A 16,668-nucleotide genomic window follows, 5' to 3' on the forward strand; every position below is an offset into this window, starting at 1 on the left:
AATGTACTGATGAAATTCCCAACACAATTCACTTCTAAAATTTCAAATCCATCATAAATCTGATTCAAATATGATGTTGGGTTTGAAATTCCAGATTTACAAAGTTCCTAATATTTTCCATAAATTATGCATTAGTCATTCTCCTGTCACAGTGCAATATAGTTTCAAATTGTCTCAGTGGTAGTTTCAGGTTACCTCTAAGTCTGGATTCAAGCTCCTCTCCAGAGACATAATGTAGGCTGATTCTCCAGTGTAATACTGAAGTTAGAGATGCAAAAAAACAATACAGCAAACAGATACCACTGGTAAGAACGGCAAAAGGAATGCAAGGAAAGGTCTGTGAGATTTATTGAGGGCAACACTGAAGAAAAAGAGGGTGACTTAGGAAAATGTGGGCCCCTTTCTGAAAGACAGGTGATGTAATTGGAAATCACTTACACAATAGTTATTGATACTATAGCCCATGAGGATAAAGTAATAGAGTAGTAAGAAAAAAACAAAAATAATTAAGGAAGAAACTAAGTACAATAAATGGAATTAAAATATATTGTGATGAAGATTGTCTTGGAACAGTGATGGTCAAAACACCAGACTAGCAATTCAGAAGCCTGGACTAAACATCTAGAGATCCAAGTACAGATCCCAACACAGCTGCTGTGGAATTTAACTTCAATTAATAATCTGGATTTGTACAACAAAGACTAGTCTTAGTAATGATAACCACAAAAACTACTGGATTGATATAATCATCTTTCTAGTTCACTACCATGTTTTAGAGGAGGATATATGCTGTCATTCTGGTACCATCATCGCTACATTCAGAGTGGGTTAAGAGGATAGCCCATTACCACCTTCTTAAGGGGCAATTAGGGATGTAATAAATGTAGGCCAGCAACCCTCAGATCCTGAAAAATAAATTAGAAAAAGGAAACAAATCAGACTAAAGATGGTTAAATTCCAGAACCCAATGGCTTCTGTCCTGGAGTATTATAGATAAGCAATGGTTTCCACCCAACAGTATTAAAGAAATGGGCAAGGAAATCATTGATGCTTTAGTCACAATCTTCCAAATTCTACTGGGCAAGGATGTTAAAGGTTTTAAAACCAAGGAGTAGATAACAACTGTGATCTTATGGCTCAAGGGGGATGAACGACTTACTCCTGTTCTCTGAATTAGCAAATCTGTCTGTCAAAAGTTAAACTGAGGCTCCAGCAGCCTCTCAGACGAAAGTAGAGAATTCTATGGCATCAATTCAAAGTTAAAGGGAGTCTCCAGTGAAGAACCAAATGATTCATGACCTGCTGAGAAAGAAACTAATCTCCATCTAAAATGGGTGACCACCTATTCTGAAATAACATCCCCTACTTCTAGATAACCCCACTGGAGGGGTGGGGGGCGGGGGGAACATGATTTCAGCATCAACCTGTCAATTTGCTTCAGAATTTTATCAAAATTCCAATGAGTGAATGCACAACCTGTTTAATCTTTCTTGCTATGTCAATCCTTCATTGCAGTAATCAACCCAATGGAACTTCTCTCCAATATCTCCAAAGCAAGTATATCATTCCTTAAATGTGGATAGTAAAACTGTATGCAGTACTCCAAATGCAGTCTCACCAGGTCCCTGTAAAGTTGCATTAAAACTTTTATATTCTACGCCTCTTGAAGTTAAGGCCAACATTTCATCATTAATTGCTGTACCCTGCATGCCAAACCTTTCTGTTTCATGTACTAGAACTGGATCCCTTTGTACCAACTCAATATTTTGCAGCTCTCACTTCAATCAAATAATAATTTGCTTTTCCATTCTTCCTTCCAAACAACCATCATCTGCCCACTTCATGACCAATCATTTTAAATTATCATTATCCCTTTGCAGGATCTCTGTATCCTCCTTGCAACTTGTTAACCCACCCATCCTATAATATTATATAGTTGCTCTCGAAGTTCATTAACTTAACTATCATGATCCTCAGACTAGTTGTAGACCAACTGATCATGAATCGAGTAGAATGATTAATATCAACATCTTGGTTCCAATGAGATGCCTTCATTAAAATGTGGTGCAGGTTATTACTTCCTTGATCTTGGAGAACTCTGCAATCCTTGCAAAGCTCCTCATGAGTCTTGGATGCTCCTTCCTTTGAAAAGAGAAGATGAACTTGGGCTTGTCTGACAATCAGAGCCATGGTGAACTCCCTAATGGATCAGGAGTTGAAAGCTGCAGGATGCTGTGGCAAAGAAATTTACAGCCACTAAGATCTTTAACTGGCAAGGCAGTTCTGGTTCAACTTTGCGGCCACAGTTGTGCCTGCAGATATTGCTGACCATTACCTTAGTAAAATGCAGCCTCCCGAGAAACCTGCTTCACAACTTATTTAGAAGACATATTCATGAATTATCCCCATTGATAAGATTTCCTGGTTCACCATTCTCCTACAACCCTTCCTGGTTAATAAGACCTCTTCGTGAACTTGGGGGGTGGCTTTGTAATTAATGATGGCCTTTGTGTTACAGAGACAGTTGACCTAAATTCAGGAAGCTAGGACGTAGAAGTACTTCAATAGAGATAAGAAATATAAGTAACCACATGGTAGGACAGAATATAGAGGTTAAAATTAATTCATCTTTTATGTGTAGACTGCACTTGGAGTACAATATACCTTATATATGGAGTCTAAAATTGTAATGTGATAATCCTGGGGGGATTTTAATCTACACATAAATTGAAAAAATGGGCAAAGGTAGTCTAGTTGAGGAGCTCATGGTGTGTTTTCAGGATAGTTTCTCAGAACAGCCAACCAGATAATTAAGGGCACTTTTCACAATACACAGAATAAATACATCTCAATGAGAAAGAAGAAATTCAAGGGGAAGATGCACAATCTGTGGCCAACTAAAAATTTTAAAAGATAGTATCAAACAAAGAAAAAACATAATGTCATAAAGACAAATGGTAGTGTCAGGACACTGGAGTGCACTGCCTGACAGGGTGGTGGAGGAAGATAATATCACAAAATTTAAAAAGTATTCAGATGAGACTTGAAATGCCATGCCATGTGAGACTACAAGCTGAGTGCTGGAAAATAGAATTAGTGTAGATAAGTACTTGATGAGCCAAAGACCCTGTTTCTGCACTGTTTGACTCTATAACTGTGGACAAAATACTTTAATAAAACTTAGAATGACTAGATGATTAATAAAGAAGGAAAAATTAGAATGAGGTAAAGCTATCTGGAAATGTTAAAACGGATACTAAGTCAACAAAGTGACTGTGGTCCTGTGGAAGGTAGGTTTGCAAAACTAAAAATAGAAAATAAGGAGGTGACAGATGAACTGTACAGGTATTTTGCATTAGTTTTCACTATGGAGATACAAGTAAAGTCCCAGAAACAGCTGTAAACCATGAATTAGAAATGAATAATTAGGAGAGATAAAGAATGTTATCATTTGTTGGTAAGAGAATTGAAAACACAAGTTGGGAGGTTATGCTTCAGTTACAAAGGGCATTCATGAGACCACATCTAGAGTACTGTGTATGGCATTAATCTCTTTATTTGAAAAAAAATATTAATGCTTTGGAAGCATTTCAGAGAAGGTTTAATCAGCTGATAACCGGAAGACAGGTTATTTTACAAGGAAAGGCTGGACAGGCTATAATTGTATTCATTAGAGTTCAGAAGATTGATAGATGACCTAATTAAAACGCATAAGAACCTGAGGGGTCTTGAAAAGGTGGATGTGGAGTGGATGCTTCCTCTTGTCAGTGAATTAAGAACTAGGGAATACTGTTTAAAAATAAGGTGTTGGCTATGCAAGACAGAGATGAGGCCAAATTTCTCTCTCAATCAATTGAGAGACTTCAGAACTCACTTCCTCAAAGGGTGCTGGAAGCAGATAGTTTGAATATTTTTAAGGTAGGTATAAACAGATTCTTGATAAAGCAAAGGAAATGGTATAATTCAGAATGTGCCCTCAATTCCACTCAAAGCATTTTATGCAGGTTTCAGAAAATGTTACCTACTCAGTCAAATTACCAAATGCAGTTCTCTCCAGCCAACTCAACTCCAAATCTATCATCAGCAAGCTCAGACATGTTTAAGGATCTCTTGAAATAGCATAGGTGGTGGGGGTGAGGGGTTGGATTAGTGCTGCGGGTGGAGCTTGGTGCTCCTCCTGTTGCTAAGTATCTAAACATTTGGCATTAACTGCACTATCACAAGCCAATATGGTACGAGGGTTCATATCACTAATTGCCTATCCGCCATTCTTCCAAGTTGCACGCATGCATGTATTATAGCTCCGAGCACAATACTCAGCTTGATGAGCATCACAAGTCACATTAAAGGTATGCAAGTCCAATCCATGAACAGAATGAGATGCAAATCACCATATCATCCACTGAAAACTGGTACTATACAACTCAAAGATCTGTAGTGTCCGAAGCTAACAGACAATAGAATTCGGTAATTTGAAAGAAATCTAATCCAGCCAACAGGTGATCTCTTTGAATTTTCATTTAAGAATTTATTATTGTTTTAAAATGCAGAATTAACCAGAATTCCCTGACTTTTCAGAATTATATGGTAACTTGCCAGTGCTCCAGGTCAAGTGTTTCAAACATAATCTCTTGAATGTTTGTTAACTCTTCTTCTCAATGTAAAGATTAAAAACTTGTTAACACTATTTTTAGTTTTATACATGGCATGCAACTGTTGCTAGAAATACTAAAAATGATATAAAAACATCAATATCTATTTGTATTACTCAAGTGTTTATTTGGCATTTGCATCTGACGTACAATAAAACAAGATAATATTTTCAATTAATATTACTGGTCCCAAATCCTTGTCACAGAGAATTCAATTTACCACCTAGATTTTAATCTTGTTCAGAGTGGCGCACTCAGGAAATCATGTGAAACATTATGAATGTTGCTGACTGATAACACATTAGATAGATGTGGAATGTACTTCATTGGGTTCTGTAACTACAAGCAGTTATTATAAAGTAGCACCTGATCATGGTGAGATATATATCTTTTTTTGTTAGAATTGGCTGGAAGGAAGTTGCAAAAGTCTAGCAAATATGAAAGGATATGTACAGTATGTATGGATTGGGGTCTACATTTAGCAGTGATAAGCTTAGCACAATATCCTTATGTGTAGTCAATTTCTGACATTTGCAAGCTTTCCCTTTCATTGCTGGCTAAGCCACACATAGATAAAGAGCAATAGATGATAACCAGATATACAAATCAAAACTGGTTTGCAGTAGGTTGCATGGGAACTCATTGCATGGGAAACAATAAAACAATATACTAAATACCTAATAATCAGAATGGCATTAATTAGAATACAGCACCATTTGATATTGCCTAATAAATGACATTGACAATAAATACAGGGATTTTCCTACCCCTGTTATTTTAAGACAATGATTAATAAATAGCATACAGGGTTGTATGTTAAGATAATGACAATGGGAAGTGTGAGCTTAAGTACACTGGCATCTTAATTATGTTTTTCAATCACTTTTTCTGTTCAGCATTTTACGAGAATCCTCACATTTTGAAAATTGTAACTTGAAAGAAATATGAATGGAATAATCTTGTTGTTAGACATGAGAACTTTTATATTGATTCATCAATTATTTCATGAATATTAACCACCCATCTCACTCCCCATTTCTTGATTTTTTTGGGACAACTCCATTGACACATTTACTAAAATGAACTCAGAACAGCCCAGGAATTTTAGTAAAAGCAAATAAATATAAAAGAAAAGATTTATTTGCAGATCTCTCAATATATCTTACAGCTATAAGAATATATTCTTGATATGAATAGAGATCATAGAGGTTCTAAGGCATGGAAACTGGCCCTTCGGCCTACCAAGGCCATGCTGAACTTCAAGCACCCACTTAGGCAATCCTACTTTATTGGTATAATGGCAAACACCAGACATGACTGGAAAATCAAATATTACACCGTGATAAATTTCCCTTTTCAAACTACACTTCAATAAAACACTTTTGATGCTCTATTCTATTTGAAGATTTATAAGTGTGCATATAACAGGCCTCTATTGCATTCACAAATGATATAAAAAAGGAATTATTTTAACAGAAATTATCTTCTGTGATGGTCTTTGCATTAGGAGGCACCTAGTTGTTGGCATTACATAAAGCCTGATCATCTTTGTTAAATTAAGTTTATGACCATTAAATAAAAAGTAGAGAGCAGCACATTTCATAATTTATATATAAAGTTGCTAAAGTTATAAAGTTACCACAATAGGATTTATAACAATTTGACAGCTTACGCCTGTCATTTTTTTTTATTATAGTTTCCAATTCCTGCTTTAGTTTGAACAAATATTCATAAATATTGTCTTTTAAAATCAAACAAAAAGCTCTGTTGATCCATAAATCAAGTAGGATTTGGTTAATGCAAGGACCAATTTAATAAAATCATCAACCAGGCTAACAGAGCTTGCACCCTGAATGTTGATTGAACCACATTAGTCTTTATGGAAGAACTTGCCAAACAATTCCAGAAGGTGTCAGCAATGCAAAGCTTGTGTTTAACCAACATCTACTAAAATTAATGAGATCTGAATTACAAATGAAAATCAAATCTGATGTTTTCATATATTACAAAGCCCTCAAAAATATTGGACAGTAAGGTTATTTAATATTGACAGAATCATTTATGTAGCTCAACTGCCGTGTTCACAATTGAACATTATTATCGCCTGTGGTATATTCAGTATTTCATCTCTGTGGTTGAATATTCATTCATAGATGATGTGCTTACAGTATAATCACAGACTGTGCTTCAGAGGGAAGCAAGTCTTAGAAACATATTAGTTGGTGAATAATTAAATTCTCTCATATTCTGTCATCTAATGAGGGCTCTTTTCATATAAACTCTAAGCTTTTCCAACTTAATAAAATCATCAACCAGACTAGTAGAGCTTTACCTGCACCCTAAATGTTGACTGAACCACATTAATATTTTAGGAAGAAGCATGCTAGCAGGACTTAGTTATGGAAACAATTATTTATTCAATATTTATAATTACAATGGAACATAGGGCAGACAGAAAATAAAAATATCTCGAAGTGGAATGCAGCAAAGAAAACAAGGGAACCACTAAAAGATAGGATATACTGTATCTGCTTGATAATGTTGTTGGGAGGCCTGTGATCATTCCTCATTTTATTGCCTGGGTGAACTGATAATGCTAATCATGCTGCTGGTAGGAAGCCCACTGTTCAGAAGAAGGACATCTGATCCTTATGGACCTGCCACAGGCCTTAATGGGAAGCAGTGAAAGAAATCAGTTGTTAGATGGAATGACAGATTTCACCAACAGGGAAGTTTCCATAGCACCTGAGCATCCAGCAGAAGAAGCAGCTGAAGCATTTGGTAAAAAAAAATAGAAAAGCAGATTATCCTTTAAAAGATTAGAAATTTAAAAGTATTCAGAGGGGCCTGGGTGTCATTATAGACAACTTATTGAATGTTAGGATGCAGGTGCAGCAAGCAATTAGGAAGAATGAAACAAAAAGACATGTTGGTCTTTATTTCAAGACGATTGGAATACAGGAATAAAGACATCTTGCTGAAATTATAAAGGATCCCTGGTGAGACTGCAGCTGGAACACTGTGCACAGATTTGGTTTCCCTGCCAAAGGAAAGATATATCTGTGATTGAGTGCAAAGGCAGCTCACCAGATTGGTTCCTAGAATAGAATAATTGTCAATTAAGCAAATCAGGCCTATACTCTCTAAAATTTAGAAGAATGAAAGATGGTGTACAAAATTCTTATGGGCCTTAACAGAGTAAGTGCAGGAATGATGATGTCCTTGGCTGGGGTGTCTAGGACCAGGGGTTACAGTCTCAAAACAAGGGCTGACCACTCACGACTGAGATGAGAAGGAATTTCTTCATCTACAGGGTAGTGAATTTTGGAATTCTCTATGCAGGAGGGCAATGGAATCTCAGTCATTGAATGGGATATGTTTGTTTCTATTTCTTATGTTCTTAGAATTCTTATGGCTCCAAACACATAAGAGGTGGCAACTTGATTTGATTCTATTTTCTTCCCCCACCAACACAGGATATACCACTGTAACAATTGCAATGTCCTTCACAACTTCATCAAACATATTGTGACACCAATCCACATTAGAAGATATTAGGGCAGACCAACTGCATGGAAATTGTGACTCTGGCTGATAAATTTTAGATGATCTCAAGTTCATGGAGAGTGGAAGATGAAAAGCTGGGCAGCCGTGCATTAGAAAAGTCAGATCTCAAGATAATAAGGTATGGATGAAGACATTACCAGCAGAGGAGTTATATACTGATAGAAAAGCTTGGCTTTTGAACTGTACATCCATGACAGTGGACAATTTGAGGATTAGCGATAACAATAGGGTTACAACAGAAAAAAAGCAGTAGTGATGCCTCCCCTAAGTTAAGATATCCCCAGAACTGGAAAGTGTTAAGTCAGTGCAATTCTTTTCTCTGACACTGCTCCCACTAATGATTATTTTCAAGTGCAGAGATGAAAATCATCCAAAATACTGTAGATAAATAAGGTCAAAAGTTATAACAAGCTACATAGTTATAAAAACACTGGCTCTAATATCATGCTTATAAGCAAGTGAATATTTTTGTTGAGATATGGCTTCTTTTTTGTGATATATTTTTGATCTGATTATGTATAAATCCAGATTTATTTACTAATTGCCCTGCATTCTAATGTTCTGTAGACTAATCTAAATAATTAAACTCTTTTATGTCACAGACTGAAGCAATCACACAAATTAGTCATTCAATTAAAACCTACTTCCTTTATATTCTTCCATATCCTAACGAGTGCATGTTGGCTGTTATTTCAGACATGTTTTGAGAGGCAAAGGATTTCAGCTAAAAGGTTGGACCAGAGAAGCTAGGATTTTCGACTTCTAGTCATGAAGACTGAGAGCAAAGTTCATACAGGTGTACAAGATCATGATAGGTTTAGATGGGCAAAGCAGAGAAAGGCTGTTCCTATTAGCCGATGGTTCAACAACTGGCAATATAGATTTAAGATATCTTTATTAGTCACACGTACAACAAAACACACAGTGAAATGCATCTTTTGTGTAGAATGTTCTGGGGGCAGCCCGCAATTGTCGCCATGCTTCTTGTGCCAATATAGCATGCCCACAACTTCCTAACCCATCCGTCTTCAGAATGTGGGAGGAAACCGGAGCACCCAGAGGAAACCCAGGGAAAATGTACAAGCTCCTTACAGACAGTGGCCGGAATTGAACCCGGGTTGCTGTAATTGTGTTACTCTAACTGCTACACTATTGTGCCTGCCCCCTTTAAAGTGATAGACAAAAGATACAGGGGCAAGGGTACATAGGAAAAACAATAATGTAAGAAGTAGTTATAATCTGGAACCAAGTACATCAACTACAACCCTACTTCTACTTTACAACTATCATCCCTGAAATGACTCCAACCTTGAATAAGTTCATGGCTATTGTCACTTTGCAGTTTCCAAAGAGCACATCAAATCATCTGATGCAGCAACCCTGACCTGCCCCAACCCTGACCTGCCCCATTTTCCTCTCTTGCCAACTTGCCCACACAGCAAGCCAGTAAATGGGAGGGGATTTGTTTTTGAGTCAATGGTCACTTTGGTTTATGAATATGCTTTGGGTAGGGGCGTTGTTGGACTGAAAATTACCAAGGGGGATATCTTATCCATATTAAAGCCATAGGTGGTAACTGCAAGGGATTTGAAGCAGCAGCAGAATGGATTGTGGTGCTGAAGATGCGTTCTAGAAATAGCTTTAACTTTAACAAAGCTGTTTCAGTATACATGTAATACTGTATAATGCTGGCATCTATTCGACAAAGCGGTGAACTTCCCAGGTATAGCTTGTAAATTAAAAGCAGAAGAAAACAATCTGACCAGTTACCTCCCAATCAGTCTACTTATAATTATCAACAAAAGGGATGAAGGTTTGTCGACAATTGTGGGCACATACTCATCAGTAATTCACTACAAGCTGAACAGTTTGTAGCAAACGACACACTTCTGACCTTACAAAGTCTTTCCAGCATTTATGAAGCTCAGGTCTGGAGTGTGCTGGAATACTTTCCAGTTGTCTAGGTGATTTTAGCACCAACAACTCTCATGAAACCTCACTACCCAAGACAGAGCAGCCTGTTTGACTGGTTACCCTTACACAAGCACTATCTCTACACTGATATATATTTACCAGCTACTCCATGTTCTATAGGAGCTTGTGAAAAGCTTCTTCGATAGCATCTCCCAAAACTGCAATCTCACAAACATGGAAGGACAAAATGCAGTTGACACATGAAAACACTACCATCTCCTATCCAAATTACATATCATCATGACTTAAATATATATCCAACCCTTTTCTGTTACTAGGTCAAAATCCCAGAATTTCCTTCCAATAGCATTGTGGAAGCAAATTCAGTGAACTACAGTCCAGAATGTGTCTCACCACAATCAAACCTTCTCCAGGGCAACAAGGACGGGCAATGACTGCCAGACTAGAGATATCCACATCCACAGCATGAACTGACAAGAGGCAACAGAGACAGAAACTTAGGTGGTTGTAGTAGCTTCAAGTGAATGATGATAGATGAAAACACAGCAAGGGTGGGGCAGTGGGGCAGGTGATAAGTAACAGCAGTTAAGATCACAGTATAGGAAAATGGTTGGGAGAATAACCTGGGTCAGGCAGTAGAAGGATGCAGTGGATGTTGGGAAAGCAAACCAGGTCAGGCGAGAAGGTGAATGACAGAATTGATATTAATGTACTAGATGGTGAACTTCTTTTGTACACAGTTGGTATATGGCTGGTGTGGATTTTGATGTCATTGTTATGGAAATAGTGAGCAGAGTATTGACAAAACCTTATACTTCCTATGATTATATTTATTTAACTGTTGTATCACCTTGAAAATTCAAATGTCAGTTTTCTACATAACTTTATAAAGGCATACTCTCATGGGTCTCACACGTGATATGCAAGTGCAGGCAAAGCTGACATTAATGAAATTTGTGTGAATTTTTTTCTAAAAATTGTGAACATGTTTTACCTGAAGAAAATGATGGTATGATGTAGTGTTAATTAATTAAGTGTCTGCTGATTCCACAACATTTTAGTCACAAGAGGAACAGTCATTAATTATGGCAAATGTACCATTCAAACCTGAATCTGTTTTGTCACTTTATTAGACCATGGCTGATTTTTACTCAGTTCCCTCTTGCACTATGGGGGGGGGGGGGGGGGGGGGGGGGGGGGGGGGGGGGGGGGGGGGGGGGGGGGAGGAGAAACTAACACAAAACTATTGTTCACATTTGCATTGAAATCCATACGCATGGATAGGGATTTACAGGTTTCCACCTTAATCAAAGGTAACTGAAACCTTTAAAGGCCTTTCACTTCAGAGCCACATATCTAAGGAATAAGCAACATGATACCAGACTGACCAGAAATAAACTCTCCTGAGATTTGACCAATCTCAGCCTCATCAGACTTCTATAGAGCATGAGTGGCCATATCCTCCCATAATATGCCCAGCTGTACCAGGGTAAATATCAGAACAGGTGAAAGATGTTCCTATTTGGCAGAATGCATTAGAAAAAAGATTTCAACTTTATAATAAAATGCATGAATGATATCTTTGCACTTTGTTAGCATGAGCCGACCACCTATAATCACCATCCTCCCAAACTCACCTGGATGTGGAAGACATATCCTGCTGGCCTACAGCAATCCAGTTTTGTCAGTCATCAAAGTGGTCAGGGTTTTTAAGTGTTTTGTCTCTGACACTCAGAAACATTTCAAAATATCTAACAATAATTTAATAAAGTAAGATGATTAAAAATTATTTTAAAAATTCTTCTCCAGCAACAGTGCCTCCTCAGCGATGCCATTTTAGTCAAGGCGGTAAAAGACCCAATGGACAACAGCACTGCATAACACGTAATGCGAACTCTATTGAAGACTACTTCCAACCTGACTAGGAAGTGAAAGCGCACCTTTAAGACACTGAAGGAATTTCTGGTGACCATTCTTGTACAGACATTTATTTTATTGCCTTATTGTGGCACTCTCTCACTGCTGTTCAAGAGATTCTTATTAGGGTCATCTTGAATTGGTTGGTTTTATCATTGAGGGGCAAATAAAGTGGAAATGCACTGTAACAAAATTACAGATGGAGAGAGATCAAGCAAAGTGCATATTGTCTAAATCAGAATCTAATTCTGGGAGGGAACAAAAGATTTTTGGAAATTTTGGTAGCAGTAGAAAGAGATGAATAGAAATTTACCTTTGATTAAGTAAATTAGTCAATATCCCCACAATAAAACACTAGTTTTTTTTCCTAATAGCACATCAGCAGAATTAATCTGTTCATTACAATCACATTTTCTCACTAATTAGCTTACACTATAATTATAAAGCAATATATAGATTGTCATTCAGTAAACCCAAACAAATTGCATGTAATTATGTTGAAAAACAGCAGATGGCATAATAGCCACTTAAAAACTGATAAAGTTGATAACTGTATGGTGCTGTTAAAATTTAAAATAGATTAATCCCTACTTACAAGGGAAATGAAAAATCATGTTATGTTTGTATTGTGTGCCAGTCTTGGATCAGGTAGTAGCACTCCTGCCTCCAGTTCTGAAGGCTATGATGTACCTCCACAAATTCAAGTGCAAAATCCAGGCTAACTTTTCAGTGCAGTACTGACTGACAGTGGAACAGTGCAACTGTTGGAACTGCATTGATTTTACAGCTGTGAAGTCAGTGCCTAAACAATTAGGTGGGTATACGTATGAGCGCATTCTGTAGTGAAAGTGCCACATTGGGAAAGTCTTCCATTTAAACTATTGCGGAGAAGACCTGAAAGCAGCATTAGATGTTTAGCATCCCCTTTGACAAAATTCATCTGACTATACCAATAAGCTGAGGTCAGTACTCTCTGACATTTAGCACAATACCAGTGTTCTTGAAAGACCCATTGGAATCAGCTACCTGAATGTTAAGTTCTTATGTGTTTGCTTCCTACCCTACAGCTGTACAGTACTAAATGATAGCAAGCAATTTTGCATAGTTCTGCCTCCAGCTTCACTAGCCATATTCTGCTCTGAGATCATCCCCTAATTTGGCTGTAACTCAACTTCAAGTCCATTTTGTTTAATTATATTTTGGACTTTGGCAATATGGACCAAAGCTAAATATCACAGTTCAAATGATAGAAAATTGAAGTATTGAGAGTGTATTTTCTTCATTGGTGGTCAGGTCTTTTCACTGTGAAACTAGCACTTTTGCCCTGGCAATTTTATTGCAAATCAATTGCAAATTTATAACAAATTTAGTATTAATGGCACTAACCTCTTTTAATTTTGCAGAATGGCCATAGTATTGAATTCAATCTGTAATAAATATTACTTCTAACCAATCGCTTTACCAATTACGGTTAAAATAAATTCTGCTAGCATGTCTTTCAGCCCAATTTTGCGTGAATTTTTGGTATGACATTGCTCTTAAGTTTGTGACCCATTGAGTGTAAATAAAACAAAATCATTCCAAAATCCAGGGTTCTTTTTATGAAAATAATTGTTGATGCTTGGCAAGTTTCTACAGAAGGCAAATGAAGGAGCCTTTCATACATATGATATACTCACTTTATGATGGAAATATTGTGTTGTTATAGCGAGAACTTCAATACCAAGACTAGCATGTTTCAATTGCTCGTGGAGAGACTGCAGCTGTCTGGTCTGTTCCTTACATCTTTCCTTGAGTCTCTGGATGGTTTGGCGCTCAGATTCTCGTGACTGGAGGTCAGGTTTTGCTGAAAATCCATTTCTTGTAACAGCTGTAGCACTCCTTAGTTTGCTTAGTCCTTGGGGAGAGGTGAAACAAACATTAGAGATCCTAGACAAAGACTTTCATCAAGTTTAAGAGACAAATCCATGTATAATCAAAATCATCTTTATTCTGTATCATCTAGCATTGATTGTATAGACAAGATTTCATTAATAGTTGCATCTAATTAGATAAGATTAAATGCCAGTGATCATTAAAACTGAAGTCATTTTAACAGAGGATGTAATTAATTTCATTGGTCATGGTCTGTTTAAAGTGTACAGCATACATGTCTCCAGCTGAGTAAGATAGGGCAAGTGAATGAGCTGAGGAAGAATGTGATTTAAATGCAGTACCCACTAGATTAGTTATTCAGGGTAGATTAAACTCATGAATAGGCAGACTCATTATCAAAGCAAATAGTACAAAGTGGAAATAAGAGTCAAAGACTTCAAACCTTCAGTACCTCAGATGTCTTATAGTGTAACTGTGCCCCCTATGAATTCTTGATGTTTAGAATTTGTTTGCATATAATAAAATTACATTAAATCACCTGAAGGAGTCGTACTCATCCTTTGAATGAGGGTTAACACTTAAATGGATGCATTTATCCTCAGAGACTTAATTCAATTTGTATTCCATTGTCTCAAATTATTGCCACTGGCATTTACTGTTAAAAAAAATTGCACTTAGATTTACATATTCAATCCTTTACCAGGTTACACCTTATGATGAGGTAAACCAATACAAATTATGAGAATCCAAAAAAAAACTAAAGTCAGACTGGTAAATGTAATACTCCCTGTTCAACAATTCAAGAAAGAGACTTACCATCTCCTTCTCAAGGGAAAATAGAGATACTGGATTTGCCAGCAATGCCCACATTGTTAAATGAATAATTTAAAAAAAAATGACTGCAGCATCTTCCATTGCTCTGTTAGTACGTGGTATGGCATTCTATCTAGCCTAAACAACTCTATGGATTTTTCAACTTGTGTTACTGCCAATGTCACAAGGTAGTTATATAAAGCTCTATAATAATTATCATTATCAGTGAAAAAATAATGTTTGCTGAGAAACTGCAAAACATCTCTATCTGGCTTTGCACTATAATAGTATAATACAATATTACAATACTATAATAGTATAATATAATAGTATAATTGTACTATAATAGTCCTTGGTATTAGGCTATTGCCTGTATTTTCTGGTTGTTGAGTAATAACATAGTTTTTAAGATTCAGAATAAAGATTTGAAATTTTAATGTTCCTTACAGAATAGTAACATGTGTGTTTTAAATACTTGTGAAAACTAGAGGGGATCATGGGTATGAGAGATTAGTGACCTTACTCATCAATTGAATTGAAACCACCAGACAACAACAAATTATTCCCCAAGTCAGTTTGTCTCCTCTCCTGCCCAAAAGAAAGTCAGGAAAAAAAAAACACAGAATAGTCCTCAATAGGATCTGAGCTGTAGAATTCACTTTATTATTCCCCTTAATGCCGTGGAAATTTGACTAAGATTTCTCGCCCTTGGCTTCAAGAATAGGCTGCAGGCTTCTTTGACCAAAGGTCTTATTCGAGGTATCCTTTGACTTAAGAAAGAACATGTTCTGGGAAAGCATTGCTTTAAGGAGAAACTTGTAAATTGAAAGAACATTTTCCATTAGTTTCAATGTAAAGAGCCTGATTGTGTTCCAGAGCTCAAGAATTCCAATCAAGAACACCTAAACACTTAAAACTACATGAAATCAAGTTTCTGAAATAACAATATATCCTTTTTACTAACCATTGTATTTTCAAATAAGATAATAAAGAGATCAGTGTACTCACCAAGTGAAACATACAACATGTCTCTCTCTTCCATCTCTCACCATCACTCTCCCCCACACCGTCACCTGCACCACAACCCCTGGCTCTCAGCAGCATTCTTCCCCACCCGAGCTCTGGCTGTCATCTACTCTTCCCTCTGGCCTGAATCCAGCTATCTCTTTTCCCCTGCTAATCTTATCCTGAACCCTGCACCCTCCCAGTCTCCCTTCCCTACCCTCTCCTCCCACTCTACTTGGACCTATTTATCTATCCCTCCATCCATCCACCCACCACCACCCCACCCCACCCACTGCCCTTCTGGCAACAGAAGTCGCTCTTGACCCAACCGTAACTTTAATTGCCACCCATTGCTAATATTAAACATTGTTTTATATTGCCAAAGAAGCCTCAAAAGTCAAGGTCATGCACCCATTAGAGTAATTGCTTTATAAAAGTCGCAAATAGAACATTTGTATAGAGGAATACCTGATGATGTCAACAAGATAACAATGCTTCCCATACTTCTTCTGATTATAATATTACATACAGAGGTTGGCTGAAACTCATAGTTTTTCTTTGCTGATTTTCTTAATAGGGTGAATTATCTTCAGCAGGATTTAATATTAATTTATGCAATAATTTAAACAAAGCCCTGGATTGCAAACAAATGCTGTCCAATTTGTGCAAAACAATTAGATCAGCCTGTAGTCTGTTTGCCTCACCTTAGCATCTAATATTTGCATTTAAGAACTTTTGTCCAGTTTTCTTGATCCAAATCATTGAAAAAGGTAGTGAACAGTAACAAGCTTAATATTGATCTCTGTGGACCTTACTGGAGACTGATCTGAATGCTGAATAACCCCCTGATTCCCACCACCGGATTCATTAAAGCTGCCTGTTGTTTAGTTACTTGCTAAAGATT

General features: G+C 37.0%; 1 protein-coding gene across 7 annotated transcripts in view; it reads right to left on the minus strand.

The window, feature by feature from the left end:
• The window catches only part of LOC127576243 (microtubule-associated tumor suppressor candidate 2-like), a 334,776-nt gene that overhangs the window by 49,998 nt on the left and 268,110 nt on the right, over positions 1–16,668 (minus strand). For all 7 annotated transcript variants that reach the window (XM_052026690.1, XM_052026689.1, XM_052026687.1 and 4 more), the window contains one exon: positions 13,751–13,968. In XM_052026690.1, coding sequence (XP_051882650.1) covers positions 13,751–13,968 — 218 coding nt within the window. The remainder of the gene's footprint in view (positions 1–13,750; positions 13,969–16,668) is intronic.

This window comes from Pristis pectinata, chromosome 11 (assembly GCF_009764475.1).
Source record: "Pristis pectinata isolate sPriPec2 chromosome 11, sPriPec2.1.pri, whole genome shotgun sequence".
Lineage (NCBI taxonomy): Eukaryota > Metazoa > Chordata > Chondrichthyes > Rhinopristiformes > Pristidae > Pristis > Pristis pectinata.